Source organism: Brassica napus, chromosome C8, assembly GCF_020379485.1.
Source record: "Brassica napus cultivar Da-Ae chromosome C8, Da-Ae, whole genome shotgun sequence".
NCBI classification, from domain to species: domain Eukaryota; kingdom Viridiplantae; phylum Streptophyta; class Magnoliopsida; order Brassicales; family Brassicaceae; genus Brassica; species Brassica napus.
The window spans coordinates 44,187,191-44,205,303 of record NC_063451.1 but is presented as its reverse complement, the minus strand read 5'-3'; the positions used below and the strand labels follow the sequence as shown (position 1 = coordinate 44,205,303).

At 31.5% G+C, this 18,113-nt stretch overlaps 2 protein-coding genes across 2 annotated transcripts; both read right to left on the bottom strand.

Moving 5' to 3' along the window:
* Positions 1-80: 80 nt before the first annotated feature.
* LOC106368928 (leucine-rich repeat extensin-like protein 4) lies at positions 81-2,040 on the bottom strand. The gene has a single exon (XM_048765119.1). The coding sequence runs from the start codon at positions 1,451-1,453 to the stop codon at positions 263-265; it is 1,191 nt and encodes a 396-aa protein (XP_048621076.1). The 5' UTR covers positions 1,454-2,040; the 3' UTR covers positions 81-262.
* Positions 2,041-10,577: 8,537 nt separating this feature from the next.
* On the bottom strand, positions 10,578-18,001 carry LOC106365300 (putative F-box protein At2g04810). The gene has a single exon (XM_048765118.1). The coding sequence runs from the start codon at positions 14,571-14,573 to the stop codon at positions 13,314-13,316; it is 1,260 nt and encodes a 419-aa protein (XP_048621075.1). The 5' UTR covers positions 14,574-18,001; the 3' UTR covers positions 10,578-13,313.
* Between the last annotated feature and the right edge of the window lie 112 nt (positions 18,002-18,113).

Genomic DNA, 18,113 nt, shown 5'->3' with positions numbered 1-18,113 from the left:
AAAAAAAAGTCCTTGGCAATACTTTTTTGTTTGTTCTAATGCCTGTCAGAAAGATCCGATTAGAAGAAAACAAAACAGAGAATCAGAACTAAGCTTCTAGACTTCTTCAAGTAATCAATCATACAAAAAAAAAACTAAATCACCTGATTAATAATTAACTGATAAAACCATTTTTGGCATTTTCTATCATAATAACAGTCACAAAGCATAACAAATCTCGCAAACAACAGAGAGAATCAAAAAGCTTCCAACTTTATTATTTTCATGGAGACGATGAAGTCGCCTTCAGTCCCAAGATCGCAGCGCACGTCAGCGGCTGCGCCGGAATCCTGAGGCAACTCAACGAGCCGCCGGGAATCACCGAGCAGTCCGGCTGCGGCCGCTGATAGCCCTTGCCGGGAATACAATTCCCGGCGAAGTCGAACCCGAAGCTGATTCTCGAACACTCCGAGCTAAACCCGGAGAAGAAGTTGTAAGCGACGGTGAGATTCAACAGATTCCTCAAGGAGCAGACCAAATCGGGAAGATCGCCGGAGAATTTGTTGTGTCCGAGGTTCAAAACTTGGATCTCCGACAGGCAAGAGATCGTGTCGGGGACGTGACCCATCAAGGAATTGAAACTAACGTCCAACACTTCAATGTCGGAAAACAACCCGACCGATTCCGGTATACAACCGGTTAACTGGTTATTCAAAAACAGAACCTCCTTCAATTTCGAACCGGAAATGCCGAAACTCGTCGGAATCTCGCCGGATAACTTGTTGTTGGCGAGATTAACCAGCGAGGCGGACGAGGATCCGAGATTCTCGGGGATTTCTCCGGTGAAGCCGTTGTTGTTGAGGAGAATCGCGTCTAGCTGTTTGTTGAATAGACTCTCGGGAATCGAACCGGTGAAGCCGTTGAACCGGAGATCTAAGTAGACGAGGTTGGGGATGTAGAGTACGACTTGAGGGAAAGAGCCTGAGAATCCGTTGTTGCTGAGATCGAGCTCCTGGAGAGAAGACAAGGCTCTGAGAGAATCTGGGAGTTGACCGGAGAATCTGTTGCTGTTGAGGTGGAGGATGGTTAAATCGGAGAGGAGAGAGAGGTCTTTGACGATGGTGCCTTTGAGATTTGCTTTGTTCAGATCTATGGCGGTTACGGAGGAGCCTGAGCAGAAGATTCCTTTGTAAGAACAGACATCTTCGCCAACCCATGTCTTGAGAACACCGGATGGGTCCTCTGTAATGGCGGTTTTCCAGGATTGGAGTGCACTGTAAGCTGGATTCGTCTGTTGCTTGGGAGCCGAGCCAGGATCGGAATTAGGGTTTCCGCCGCCTCCGCTACCGCCGCCGCCGACCCAAACTCCACCTTCGCCGATTCCTACTCCAATGCCGTAGTCTCCAACGCATGTTCCCAGAAAAAGAAACAAACTCAGAAGCTTAAAGTTGTTGCCTTTCTTCTTAGTACTCATCGTTCTTTGAGACTGATCAAACTAGAAGAAGCCTGATTAAAGTTGTCTGTCTCTTGTTTTCTGGGGAATGTTGAAACTTGGAAAGAGAATGAAGCTGAGATGGTTGTGTCGAGGTTTCTTACAGAGAGGAGTGTAGTTGAAGCATTGATTAATGATGAGTGAGTGAGTATATGGCTTGTGTGGGGGCAGGAGGTTTTTATGGAGTTTTGCGTCTGAGTTACTGTTTCGTTTTCAACTCTTCATCGAAGACCTCGTGCTATATACTCAAATAATTTTACTAAACGTGCTTAGCTTATGACGTACGTATGACGGAAAAAATTAGCATTGTGGTTTGCAATAGAGTGAATTTGCTTAACCTTAATAATAGGACAAAAAGTTAAAAACATAGCTATTATAATATTGTAACCGACAATTGAATACTTCCTCCGTCAGAAACTAGGATTTTTTATATTTTTTTTCGATAGATTTTTTATATTGTTAAAATATTTTTTTATACTTTTGAAGAACATTAATTGAGAATATTTGAATTGATTAAATTTCATTGGTGAAAAGTTATTGGAAATTGTATAATAAAATAAAAAATAAATTAAATTATAAATATTTATTAAATTTTTAATAAGCGTGCATACTCTAAAAAATCTTACTTTCGGGAACAGAGAGAGTAGGTTTTAGACGAAAAATAAGAAACTAATACACCATATTACTATATCATATTATTATTATTATTATTATTTTTGATAACTTTGGTGTGATCCCAAAAATTTTCTAGATCCAATGACTAATCACCATGAAGCCCATAAAAATCCGAGTTTTTTTTGCCACTTAAGGCATTGCCAGTTAAGGCGTCTATGGATAGCTAAAAGAAATCGAACCCAGGACGAAAGCTCCAACTGAACTCATTTAACACTAGGCCAAAACCATTTGGTTGCATTGAACTTTAGATTTAATTTTATTTATAAAAATTATACAATGTTTTTTTTTGGTCAAATATATTATGTTTTTATTATAATTTAAAACTTATAAGATATATTTTACTTTTATATCATTTTAGTTAATTTATAATAGTATGTGTTGGACCATGATTTGTACCAAATCATTCCCACTATAATTATATGTTATTTATTATAGAGAAGAAGTCAAAAGAGTTTGTTCCGTTAATCGAATACGTTCATGTATTCCGAGGCGCTAAGAAGCAAGGCTGTTCACACGAGACCCGATCTTACGAGATCGTGATCAGCCAATCCGAGATCCCGAGCTCATTATTCTCACCCGTAAACGATGCCCCACACGAGACAGACGAGGCCGACATCTTACTCAAGGCCAATGAAACCGACATCTCCTTTGAGATGATGATAACCGAACTACGTTTAGACTTGATCCCTTGACGGGTACGTAAGCAGCTCGATCTCGAGTTCAGTCACCATCCTTCCTTCTCCTGATATCTCTATGATATTCGACCTACAAATATAGTTCATTTTCGACGATTCAGACCTGATTATATCGTTGTGTTCTGAGGATATCGTTGCCCACGTTATTTCTTCCCTAGATTGAACTCCCGATCACTATCAAATTCTTATTGTAGATTTTAGGATCTACGGTATGTGTTTTGATTTTTGACGGTTTACTATACTACGTATAGTAAAATAGCGTAAATCATATAATATTATATTATACTATAAGTGATTATGTATTTAAGTGAAGAAAGATAAATGAAAAGAATATAAATATTTTTTTTTCTCAGGTATCATTTCTTTTTCGACAGCAACAGCCAACAGGTATCATTCTATTTATATAATTTATAAAATTAGATAAATATTTTTTTTTTGCTATATAAAAAAAAATAATAATATATATATATATACTTGATAATCGTGGGATCTGGCTATAGGTGGCAGTGGTAAAATAATCTATTAATCTCTTCTTTTTGTGTTTTTTCTTTTTTTTTGTAAAAATGCTTTTCTTTTGTGTTAACAATAATACTAAAATTATGTCAAAAATAATCAGAAGAGAATAAAGATTTATCTAACTTAGGGGATGTATTCAACTGAGAATTTTAGGTGCTTTGTATTAAAATGACAAATTCACTGTTATTCAAACATGAATTTTAAAAACTCATTTAAAATTCACTGTTATTGAACTTAACATTTATTTCGTAGAATACTCTAAAATCCACTGTTATTGAAAATATTTTAAGTTTTGGAGTTTTAAAGTTTTCAGGTGATTTTAGGGTGTTTGGGTGGAGTTTCTTAGTAAAAAAAATTAAAACTCAAATCTCATGGTTTTAGGTTATATTCTAGAGTGGTTTAACAAAAATCACGTAAATCTCTGCAACTTATTGAAATGATCTAAAACTCCTTAAAAACAAATTCACCTCAAATATTATATTGAATGCACCCCCCTTAGTTATTGGTTAGTTCAGATTGTAGTTTTTAGTGAAAAATAACATTTTGTATCAATTCATATTCGGTTAAAAGTAAAGCCAAAGCAAAATAAAAAATAATTTGATTTGATAATTTTATGATCAATTAAAAATAAATAACCCAACAAACAAAATTTTAAATGTCTTGTTTTTTCCAATTTAAAAAATTAATATTCAATATAAATTGTATGCAAATTATAAATTATAAATTAAAATCTTCACACTTCAACTTTTATATGTATTTACATATGATTTTCAGTCAATTTATCACATAGAAGGTAGTTTTCAACTAAGAATTTTTGTGTAATTGTTGAGAAATTCTATTAGTTTTTTACTACTGGTTTATATTCACTTATAAATTTAAATTTGATTATTAATTAGTTATATTTTAAATATTAATATTATATTTGTAAACTACTCTAAATAAAATTCAACCAATAATGACGTTCTAAATAATGTTAAAGTAGTAATAGTGTTCCCATTGCCTCTCCTATTTTGCCATCATAATGGTTATCACTCGTATCAGTTGCTTTTTCTTTTATACCACCAAAAATGTGAAGAAGCGAACCACTGTTGTTGTGACCGACGTTAAAATAAACACCGTTGTGAGTTGTGACCAATTAGATAGATAGAAAGACAAAAGAAGACAGATTAGCATATAGTCCTGTACTAATGAAACTAAATACAATAATCTTAAGAAGCTTCTGACTGTGAAATGTAGACATTGTGTTGAGTTGGGAAAACGATTTGTGAAATGTTAAAAAATGAACATCTTTTATAGCCTCACATGGAGGGGACACACCAGTATGGATGAGTCATCCATTTTTAATAAGGATATTTTTTTCAAAGTGAATGGTAAATATAATAACTTTTCATCCTAATATCTCTTACCAGATGGATACTTTTTTTTTGAAAAAGGGCAACCAGATGGATACTTCTTTTTTTTTGTCAACAACCAGACGGATACTTCATTTCTTACATATTGGTATTTCGGGATATATAATGTTTCCAACCGATTCAACGAAATATTTCATTAAAATTCAAATTTTTATTTCACATTATTTATTTTTGTCATTATTGTCTTTTAGTTTTCTTTGTAATTTTTTTTGGAGAATTTTTTTTGTCATTCAAAATCTGTTAACTTCTACAGCATACATGCATCTCATATTATTCAATTCACATAACAGTATTAGTTTATCAGATATGTCCTTGTGCTGAAGTCGAAAATATAAAATGCAGTGCAACTTGGAGTTTGTTGTAACGCAAAAGCAGAAGTCAATTTTACTAATAATATACGTTTAGAATAATAAACAAAGGTCATCCACACAGATATCAATCATATGCACAAGAAGACAATGTTAATAGATATTAAGATAGATACAAAAACATTTGAACGTAGCTAATGGACGAACAATCGTATGTTTCTTATATCTGGGTACCTACCCAAGCACACAACTAATGTCTCAAAAAAAACAAAAGTGTTCAGGAAAATTATTATTAAGATAAACGCATGAGACAATTGGGATAATATACCCAACGAAAATCCAAATTGACAGAATATTCATAGCTATGGATAACCCAAAAATGAGTAACTTTTTGATACCGCAGAGACGAAAATGTCCTCTTGCTTTATCAAAAACATGTAACTCTAGATTTAGCGGGTAAACATTATGTTAACTGAACACTAAGAGATATTTATCAATTTTCACACAATCTCTGAATTTCTCAGTCACCCAATTCTATTTTTTCATCTAATCCTCCGAGGAACTCTTCTCAGTTCTTAATATCACATTTATCGGTTTATTAATATAATGAATAAATTATTTAATTGTTATCTGTGAAGGATCATATCAGTTGGATAAATTATCGATTCTTTAAGATATATATAACAATTGGACGACCAATGACCACTAAGAAAATATTTATCAATATTAAAAGAATCAATTACTTAATAATGAATATTTATTATTTGATATCAAATAATGTATCAACTAAATATTTACATATCAGGTAACAATCTACATACCAACTAACATATCAGCTAATAATTCATGTATCATCTAAAAATCTATGTATCAAACAAAATGTATCGACTAACAAATCATATATCGGTTAATGAAACTATTAACAGCTAATCAGTTATCTATCAAATAACCCAAAAAAACTAACACTCCATATATCGATTAAGAATCCATTAAAATATAAATAAGAGCAGGTAAGTAATGAAATACCTACTAACGTATATGTTATCTAAGGAAAGGAATGTAGATTTCAAGCTTTCTTCTTCCCGAGATCTTCCGATCCTTTTCTCCATGAATCCGCAACAGAGATAACAAATTCTTCGATGAGATGACGAACTCGTCAAGGTCAGCAAGTCACTCAACTACCTCAGAAAAATGCCACGACACATAATTATTATTGGGATTGGAAGCTTATAAAATTTGATTGTAATTCGAAATTGGAAACAGTGGAATTGGTGGTGAGATAATAAGATTAGCATTATGAGTGTCAATGGAATCATAGTAAAAAAATAGAGATTTTTGATTTAATTTAAGCTTGCATAGAGAGGAGATACGAGAGATAAAGAGATTAGAACATAGAGAAGAGAGAAGAGACAATAAGGAGATCTACGGACACAAAGAAATTATGGTCATGAAAAATATTTTAAAAAAACATATGGCAAATTACGTGAGTCTTTGGGTGTATCCGCACCAATTTCTCTAAACATATTAGACCATCAACATCGCTAGTTTCTAAAAGAGTTTTTACACAGAAAGTTAGTGGTGGGTTCCACATATCACCATAAAACCGGTGACAAAAGTGGTGAAATAAGGATCAATTTTATGTACTGTTCGCGGACCCCACTGACACGTGGCGATCCGCGATTAGTTACTATTTAATTTTTTTTTTGGACAAAGAAAAACAAAAAAAAAGAAAAAAAAAATTAAGAAACTCTAAAACCTATCCAGCGATAATTATGCTCTTAGAATCTGGCAGAGGACATACGATCATAAAAATTTACGTTTGGATATTTAAGACGCCAGCTCACTGTCTTTAAATAAAAACAAAGCGAAGTATCGATGGTAAAGAAAATTCTTTAAATAAAAACAAAGCGAAGTTCGATGGTAAAGAAAATTATTTTGTACGTATGTCATACAAAATAGATGTGGATATGTATAGTGTTCGATAGATTTGGTCCCCGTAGTGTTAGTGTGATATATACACTCATAAATAGATTTGGTCGTAACGCACTTAGAAATGAAAATATAGTGAAAAAGTAATTAAGAAATCAAAGAAGAGTTAATTAACTTTGTTTAAAAAAGAATTTTGATTAACTATATTCAAAAAATATTAAACTCCCAAGTAAAGTTGGTATTCATTAAATTTTATTACCAATTAATAATCAGAAAATAATAATATATTATTGAAAAAATAATGTTCTATTTAGGGTTTATTTGTGAAATAACAAAAACAAAACAAAAATTGTAGTAAGAAAGTAGAGAGAGATAAGAATAAAAAGAAGAAGAGATGATGGGATATTGGTTAGTTAATGAATTATAATTTTTTTTTTTGGTTATTTGGCCAAATTTCCCTTCTATTTAACCACATTCCACACATAGTATTATTCGGTGCTCATTCAAGGTGCATAACTATCATAAATAACTAAAAATATAATACAGTAACTGATTAAACTTTCACTTTTTATTTTATTTGTTAAAGACACTTTCTACATCCAACCAATCATCCCTCAAGTCCAGTACGACGTTAAAACATTATTTCAGTGTAATTTTACACCAAAACCTTTTCAACTCAACTCTAAAATCTCATCGTTTTACTGAAATCCTACCGTCCCGCACCAAATTTGGTATTATTCTATTCCCAACGATGAACACTATTCATTTATTTTATTAATATAATAATCAAAAAATATTTTCTTGGTTGAAAATTCGGTGTTATAGTTGAAGAAAGAAATATTTTTAGTGTTAAAACTACACTAAAATAGTATGATTTTTACACAAAATAGCACTGTGGATTGGAAATATCCTTATGGAGAAGCTGTGTTTCTGCCGGTTTTGCTTCCGAAAATTTATCTTCTTTTACACATGTTTTGTATCTCAAACTGTGTTTTTAATATCAAAGTTGAGGTGACTAAAAAAACACAGGATTTTAAATTATGCAAAAAAATTTGGTGATAACATTTAAACTTTACATAGTTCAAAATTGTTAAATCAGTGTTTGTAATACATTTGGACTAAATATAAAATGATAAATATTATTTTCATATAAATCTCAAGTAGCGCTGTAAGACTATGTTCACTCTATTTTTATTTCAAAATATAGTAACTCTATAATAGAGTTGAGTTTTTTCCAATGATACTCTATTTTAGAGTGGAAAATAGAGTGATGAAAAAAAAAGATTAATCTATATATGGAGTAAAACCACTTTTCACTCTATTATAGAATAAAAAATAGAGTGTGACTGGAATGTTTTACTATAAACTCTATTTTAAAATAAAAATATAGTGAGGTTAGAGATGTTCTAATGCAAATCCGTGGTGTGTGGATTGCTTGAAATTATCAAAATATCAATTTTCATACAAAGGAAGTTTTTTTGTTTTATGAGATTTTTAATTTATTGATCATCGTCCAGAAGAATTTACAAAAAAATACTATCCGAAGCATTTCATTCTCGAATGTATGCGTCTCATTTGGTTCTTACGAAGTCTACGGCGATGTTTGCGCATTTCAAAGTGATTATTGCATCTGACTATGGGACGATTGTACAAGTAACGTGGTGGTGGCCACCTAGTGCTCATATTAGGAGAGCTTGTTGCAAACCTAATTGTCAATTGCTGCGATGATAATAGATAAGGATATGCCTTCTGTTGACCCCATAACCCAAGATCAACGCACTTGGTCTTTTAAAATTGGTTAACCAATCATGTGGCTTATATTAAAATATCATACATTATGTATAAAAATTGACTGTTATAATTGTTAAGGAATATTTGTTAAATTAGATATTAACTATAGTTTTTAAATAATATAAAACTATTTGTGAGAATCGTTTTTGGTTTTATACTGGTTTTTGCTTTTTGCTTTTCAAAAACTATTTAATTATCCGATCAAGATTTTAAGTAAAACTAGTTTTTAGAAAAACTACCAATTTGTAAACAAAAACCAAAATCTATAATTTTTCAGTTTTATAGGAATATTGCGATGACTTTTTTTTAATTTCTTTGGTTTAATACAATTTTAAAATTTTGAATAGATATTAATATTTCTGAAAACAAACTAAACGAGAGAAAAAATAATCTTCCAAATTATTAAGAATCAACAAAATAATTTGCTTAGCATTTTAAGTTTAATTTTAAACTACAAAATAACTCATAGTAGTAAGGACTTTTAAGTTTTTACTTTTTAATAAGATTTTAAATTTTAATTTTAATATTTTTAGTAAAAGATTATTTACTACCCAGTTTTAAGAGAATAGTTATATATGAAACCAAAAACTAAATTAAACAACCAATATATTTTTTGGATAAACCAAAAATTACACCAAAATCAAAAGCCAAAATTTTAAAATCAAAATCTAGAAATTAACAACCAAAAACAGAAACTAAAACTTATTAAAATCAATACCGTATTTGAAAGCGATGAAGTAAAGCAAAAGAGTTCACAAATTGAGTTTCCCACTGATGATTTTTTTTTTCTTCATCACCAATTATGACTGTATTTTTTCTTCAGTTTGACTACGGAAGTACGAAACACATTTTCTAAATCTTTATCGCATGCGCCATCCTTAGCATTCATACGAAACGAAAAGAGCTTTATAGTTATTCATGTATTAATGGTCCATTGGAATGTGTATTAAACCCCGCACTATAAAATAAAACTAGCCTAATATCCGCGCAATTAATGTTATATATAACACTAATTTTTATCTATTATTATTTATTTGTATTCATTTATGTATTATATATATAATCAAGTTAGAGTAAAGACATAAATCAAAACAATACATTTTGTTTATTTAGGATATTTTTTTGGTAAATAAATCAAAACAATCATTTTATTTATTTTATATGATATATAACTAAATTTCAATGACATGAACATATATATATATATATATAATATTTTAATATATATATTTATTATTGAGAATTCATACTCATATGATAAACACAAAATTTCTAATGTGCGATTTTTTGAATGCAAATTTCAAAATTAAAATATTAAGGTTTCAATACCTTTTCAATAAAAATTTAGAAATTATCATATTTAAATATTTTTCTATGTTATATAGTTTAATTTTAAACTATATTAATATATAATATGAATGTCTAGTAAATGAGACTTCATATTCATACGATTTATGATCATTTGTATCTTGTTATTACCAAAAACAATTAAACCATTGATCACAAAATTTTAGTGTGAGACATTTAACGTTTTTAGTAATTTATAATCTTTTTAAAAATTCAAAATATAACATATAAGATTTTTTTTATTATATGATTAATGTGGTTGTTTAATATCTTTTAATAATATAAAATTAAAAAAGAGCTAATATACAAAAATTATTATCAAATATTTATTATTGGTATTATCAAATATTTATTATTCATAATCATCGATTGTCATATATACGTTAATCATATAAGACAATTTCGTAGCTTTTATTTAAGGAAAGTGCGAGAATATTCTTTTGTACACTATTTATCAATTTAATAGTTAGTTTAATAAAAAATATAATATACGTTAAGATGGACCAACCTATTTTTCTAAGAATTCTGAATTTCATTCTCGTGGTGACATGTGACTACAAAACAATGTTGCAGTGTTTCTCAATTAATATATAAGGGATGAGATGTTACGAAAGATAGCAATGTAAGAACCTTAGTTTACTACCATAGGACAACTGATATTTGTAAAGAATAATAAGAACATAAATTAAAATTACAATACCAAAATATAAAAATAAAGAAGAATTGCAGAGTCGAGATAGTTAATCTCTTTCCTTAAATCTTTAAACGTCTCGTAGTGTGACGGTTTCATGGCGCTCAGACTCCCAGGATACAACTGCAACATTGTTTATGTTCACCATCACCGAAAAACAAAATCTATCGAACCTAATTTTGTGTTGTACTCTCAGACTCAAAAAACTAAAAAAAATATTCAAGTGGAGGATCTTGGTTTTGTTGTTGTTGATCGTATGAGTCCGTTTTTCTAAATGGCTTATTAGCCTTATATAGAAAAGAGATTGAGAAGCACAAGTTAGTGGCTTTTACAAAACCAAAACGTACAAGTGCATTATGGAGACTTTTAATACATATATTAATCACAATAAAGATGAGTCAAACACCATTATCACCTAGATTTTATTGTGTGATTAAAATGAAGATATTATGTTTGACCAATCTGAAAAACACTAATATACTTCATTATGGATTTGCTTTTTTGTGTAAGATCAATTTAACACAAAAGATTATCATAAGTTTTGTGTAATAATAAGTTAATGGATATAATGTCCAATTAACAAATTAAGACCATAGTCCAAATCCATAATCTCTAAAGTGGTTATTTGCTAATTTTTACATTTAGCAAAATTTTGAAGCTTTATAAGCTTTTCAAGTAACCCACTTTAAATCTCCATTTCTCATTCAAACCACTAAGCTTTTGACATGTGGTTACACTACTTCATAGTGTCAAACATTCGGTTATTCCGACGAACGTCTTCGCCCAAAAACTTACCGAAATATGGTCTAAAACCATTTTGTCAAAAACGAGTTCTAACAAGCAATTCATTTAATCATATCTGTTTAATTTCTTAATCAAATTAAAACTTTATAAATCAGATGCACAAATAAAAACCACAGAAAAAGAGTATAGTTTATTTCCTAAATCTGAGTTAAGTCCAGCTATTTGTTGTTGTTCACCCTAACACGTTTTCTTTCTGACCCGAGTAGCCGCACCAAGGGCTTGAGTCGCTTGACATGTTTTCTTTCTATCTGCGTTTATTAATATAACTCTTGTTAGGTATTATTATACTTTGATGAGGGATGTTTTACGCTGGTGGTTTAAACATTGGGGGCAATCAGAGAAATGTGTGGTATGTCTGTACGAATTTAAGTACAATGATGACGCTTCAAAACTTGGATGTGGCCATGCATGTGAGCATGACTTTCACTTCGGATGCATCAAGGAATGGCTAATGGTCACGAACATGTGTCCTCTTTGTAAGAAAAAAGTTATTTTATTCGTTTCATGAAAATAAAAGCTGAATCTGTTGGATGTCAAGTTATCAACTTTGATTTTAAGTTGTTTTTTCCTACCATTTGACAAAATAAACAAATCTACTGGTCTGTATGCCGTTTATTATCATCTAAGACCAGCTCCATCGCTGGCTTTTAAGAAGTTTATAGCCCAGCCTCTTACGCGGTATAGATTAGAATATTAATATTATGTTGTGTTTTCGGTAGAGGCACCTCTTAATTAAAGATTTTTAGAGGTTAGTCCTAAACGACGTGGCAAGCTGTAACTGGTTCTCCCTTTGCTCTAGTCTCGTTTGGTTAAAAAATCCTATCATTTTACGCGAGAGAAAAAAAAAAAATCTCCGAGAGAAATTTTCTGCGATTCGGCGATCGTCATTGCTATAAGGTAAATTGATTTCTGCATGCTTAATCCGAGTTGTTTAGGATTCGATTTATGGATTTCTACTTGTTCCATACTGTTTTCCTCTCACATTTGTGGTCGATTTTGGGTTTAAAACCGATTTGGGGATCGATTTGAAATTAGGATTTTCAAGCATACGAATCTCGGTAATATGCTTGTCATTTGGAGTGAACTTCGCGACCAAAGGATACATGAATGATTGAAGACAAATTTAATTGAGAATTTATTTGCAAAATTTGATCATCAACAGTCATAATTATTGTATGTTTAATATTTGTTTTTCAATAAATATAATTTTATTTTTCATAAATTTAATAATATTATTTTATTTCTAAAAGCCCCATTTTGGAGTTCACCAATGGACACCCAAAAAAGTGAAAGTCTTTAACTTTTCAAAATTAATTAAAATAATTAAAAAAAATGCTAAGAACCACACTTAGAGATTCACCAATGGAGTTGCTCTAAGGGATTCACCAGTGGAGTTGCTCTAAGGCACTTTCGTTGCATTTTAACACATTTAGTCATTCATCGCTACAGCCGCACTTTTGCAATCAAAAGACTAAAAGAAAACTCTATGTTCTCCCACAATAGTAACGTGGGTGGGAATCACCAAGATTGAAGAAAAAAACTACTTAAACAAAAAGACAAATAAATAAAAACGTCTGAAAGAAACAAAAATGGATGACAAAAAAAAAAAAAAAAAAAAAAAAGAAACAAAATCACTTCACCAAGACTGAAGAAAAAACTAATTAAACAAAAAGACTAATAATAAACAACTCCAGGAACAAACCATTGAGTTCTGCTTATGTAATAACATGTTCTCTTAGGCCATTCGATTCTACTTGTAGCAAGATCGAAGACCCCGCAGACCGAACCATGATCATCATCATCATGATCTGGCCCAACATCATCTTCAACGAAATTTATTGAACCACTCTTGATTCCATGACCAAAACAATCTTTAACCGGTGCTTTTACCGTAACACCTTGACCAAAAATCAACATCTCGTTGTCTCCAATAGAGTACACTCTCTCCCACTTGCAACTCTCAAGATTCATCTTAAATACGTAAAACAAAAGCTTCTCTTGATCGTTCTTCACTTCTTTTAAGCTCAAGACGATGAGAACCTCTCCTGATTCCTTAATAGCTAGTCTCGTCTTCCAAATACTTTCCCACGGTTTTTCATCAAAGCGAAAAGGAGTATACTTACAAAGGTTACACTTTCTAGGTAAATCTAGAGAGAAGTCGAAAATATTGATGTGCTTATCAACTGTCAACACGTAAAGCTTACTGTTCCTATAAGCCGCATCCATGAACCCCGAACCTTTGCCCTGGATATTGAAACTCGACCACGAATAATCTCCCTTCTTGTGTGAGATCAAATAAGTCTGTCGGAATATCCAAGCAACGAAATAATCACCTGACCTGTCGTCTATCCACAGAACAGCTGCGTTTTTCCATTGGAGAACGTCTCTCGACACTTTTTCCCCGCTTAAGGATCCACGTTCCCAATTATTATTCAAATCAAGTGCTGGCAGATTCATTGTTGGAAGATTGATCCTCTCTAACGTTATAAGGTTCAAAAGATGGATGTCACAATGATCAACCATCAGGAGCCAACTCCCGTAGCTAGCCATACAAGAGCTCCTCTTTAGACTTTTTCCGGCGAGTGTTATTGGGTAGTGAGTGTTTTCCGACCAGGTAGAAGAACCACCTTCTTCGTGTATGATCCGGCGACGGTTCTTGTGTAAATCTTGTCCGTCTGGTTGGTAGACATGGTGTTCGGACAAGATCGGAGAACCACCTATGTGTATGATCTGAAGCGGACATGGAGGCAGATTATCGCATGTTTTCCAGACCGAATACCAATCTGAGCAAACGAGTTTTGATCGGTGAGAATCAAGGGGGTTCAAGGTTTCGAAGATCTTTCGCAAAACATCAGGGGAAAGTTTGGACCAATCGGTAGAACTAACCACTCCTTGTATCTTCTTTTTCTTGATCAAATCCTTGGCCGTATTCATGTCTGCGCTTACCTGCCGAGCACACTAATGAAACTAGGGTTTAGGTTTTGATTTATTTATATATAGTAAGTAACCCTAACTTGTACTTACCTCTGGACACATCTATCTGGAACTAAAAAACTGAAATGGACTGAATAGAAAAACAAAGTTTGGTTCAGGTTTAGATTATATCAATTATCGCACTAGCTAGATCTTATATCTCTAGGATCGGAAATCCAAGACCAAACCGGAACCGGACCGATCGAATCCTAATATAATTTATATACTTATAAATATTAATTATATCTAATTTTAAAATAATCAAATAATTTTAAAATATTATTTATAGACCAAAATATCAAAAAAAATGAATTGCCAAAACACTTTTTATCTAAAATATTTAAAATTATCTAAATTTGTATCAGACAACTCGAAATTGATATTTAATCCGAAAAACCAAAATTTCTGATTTTTTTAACATGAGTTAACCCAAAATCCAGAACCGAATGGCATCCAAAATTACTTTAGATATTAGGCGGTTCTCAACTTTGTTCCCAAATCGAATAAAAAACCGAACCAAATCAAACCAAAACCAAACCAAATTTTCTAAAACTCAAACGAATCCTAAGGCTTTAATTAGAACGAAAAACCAAAAAAAAAACGAACCAAATGTCCATGGCTACTTGTGCTAGTTCAAAACTTATTAATTAATCATTATTTCCATTAACATACATTTTCGTATAACACAAATCTAATTCAATCTAGTAAGAATAGTGGATATTACTAATTCAGATCAACACAATATCTTGAATATGTTTCTGATATTTTGTAGGGCTAATTGGTGTAATAGCCAATTTTGAGAGGAAAATTAAGAATATAGCACTGATGCTGACGTTATTAGTTCTCCTAGCATTTTCTTCCTTTTCTTTTGGTTTTGTCCATTTTCCAAACCAGTTGACGGTAAGAACATCTGTCATTTAAATAAAACAAAACAAATATTGTTGTTAAATGAGTGGTGTTTATAATATTGACGATGATGGTGATTATAGTGCTATTATATAAATAGAACATAACATGGTAAATGATATAGTTATTAATGAAAACATAAAATAGTTTAAATATATTATATTATTTATGTCCAAAATTAACAATAGCATAAACATAACTTTTATGATAGACAATTTAGCAATATAGTACATAATCACTAATTCCTAAAAGACAATATAAACCCTAAACCCAAATATCAACTTATGCAAATAGAATAGTAACAAACAAATAGTATAGTACATATTGTTCAAATTGTGAAATGTTTACATTTGCGTGGAAGGAGGTAATGTTTACCTCAATGTCAATCCAAAACTTTCATAAACTAAAACCAAAACACAAAACCCTAAAAGAAAATATAAACCACAACCCAAATACCAAAATATGTAAAGAGTACATAAATATATGAAGCATTATTAAAATAGAATAGAAACAAACGAAATAACATAGTATATATTATTCAAAATTTGAAATGTCTATGATTGGAGAAAGATATAATGTTTACCCCAACTTCGATCCAAATCTTCCATAACTAAACTCAAAACACTAATCACTAAAACTTAAAAGGAAATATAAACCATAACCCAAATATCAAAATATGCACATAGTACATAATATGAAGCATTATCAAAATAGAATAGTAACAAACGAAATAACATAGTATATATTGTTCAAATTTTGAAGTGTCTATGATTGCAGAAAAAGATAATGCGTACCCCAACTTCAATCCAAATCTTCCATAATTAAACCCAAAACACTAATCACTAAACCCTAAAAAAAAATAAACCTTAACCTAAATATCAAAATATGCACATAGTTGATAATATGAAATATTATTAAAATAGAATAGTAACAAAGTAAATAGCATAGTACAAATTGTTTAAATAGCATAATACAACCATGAATTTACAGTACTAGTAGAGATTATGGATTTAGAGGTTGTTGTGGCGATTGTGGTGATGGCGGCTCAGTGATGAATCTGAGTATGAATGAAGTGATATTGATTATGAAAAAGAAAATTGACTAGAGAAAAAAGTGGTGCTTATGGAGAAGATAAATACAGAACACAATGTGAAGTTGGTGATGAATATATTGCAACGGTGGCGGAATGAGAGATAGCGGAGATGGAAGAAGAGTAATGGTAACTGATAATTGAAGAATAAGAAGAAGAAGATATTTTGATTTAACATTAACCGGATGATAAAGGTAATATAGTATATATTTTAGAAATAATGGAGGTACTTTTTTTTTTGTTAGATACTTAATTATCATTTGTTTTGTGTCTATACAGCCTAATTTCTCTATTTGTATGTGAATAGAGGATAAAATAGTAAATTTAAAATAATTTTTTAATATATATATAAAATTCTCAGATGATATTCTTTATAAAATAGATAAAAAAAATTATCAGTTTGTTACTAGGTTGCTGGTGGAGGCGGCCAGCTCACAGAATAATAGTATTAGGTTAATCACCCAGCTCCCCGTTGTCATTTTTGTTGGTAGCTTTAGTTAAGGATGATCGAAGCAACTTTCAGATTTGGCTGTATGCAGGACCCCAAACATGTCTGCTATGCACAGCGATACTTTTCCGGATTGTAAGTTAATCACATATTAGAGGTCAGAATCTCAGATATGCAATAAGGATTTCACAGTAAACATATATTAATGAAGTCTCAACGTAAAGTTTCTTTTAATTAATGAACTCTCAGGTCCCTACGACTTCTCTGAAGATAAGAAAAGTTGTGATCAGTCTCTGTAACATCATCGCCACCCGAGAAGCTCGTCTTTCTGCTGCTGGGATCCACGGAATCCTCAAGAAAATAGGAAGAGACATGCCCAAAGACGGAGAAACACAGGAGAAATCTGTGATTGCCATGGACGGTGGACTGTTCGAGCACTACACTCAGTTCAGCGAGTGTATGGAGAGCTCATTGAACGAGTTGCTTGGAGAAGAAGCATCAGAGAGCATCAGAGAGCGTGGAGGTGATTCATTCGAATGACGGGTCTGGCGTTGGAGCCGCGATACTCGCCGCCTCGAACTCTCAGTACTTGGAGGACTCTGAAACAAATTAAATTAACACTTTTCATGGCTCCTAGCTTGATGGGAAAAAGGTAAATGGCCTTTTGTGTTTATCTTATTAAAGACTCTTAGTTTGCCTTTAGGGTTTAATCAAAATAAAAGAGATAAAGGGTCGATCCTTTGAGGAATTATAATTTTTGTTCAGGAACAAATAATAATAATAAACTCTGGATGTCTTTTTTCAGGGTTAAACATTGTTGTAGAACTATATATTTCGAGAGTTCTATATATAAGTGATCATATTCTTTTTTTTTTCAGATTACAAATGAAGATCTTACTGTTGTTGTTGTGGATGCACTTTTTAGCTTTAAGTTTTCCAGATTTTAAGGAAATGCATGTTTTAGTTATCAGTGTCATTGAAAGATCAATTTTGACAATCTGGTGATTTTGAATTCAACATTCATACGTACTTTTGCAACACTCATTTGGTATCTGCT

Coding starts and splice junctions, on each gene's coding strand:
- LOC106368928 (XM_048765119.1), bottom strand. CDS start 1,453: ATGAGTACTAAGAAGAAAGGCAACAACTTTAAGCTTCTGAGTTTGTTT.
- LOC106365300 (XM_048765118.1), bottom strand. CDS start 14,573: ATGAATACGGCCAAGGATTTGATCAAGAAAAAGAAGATACAAGGAGTG.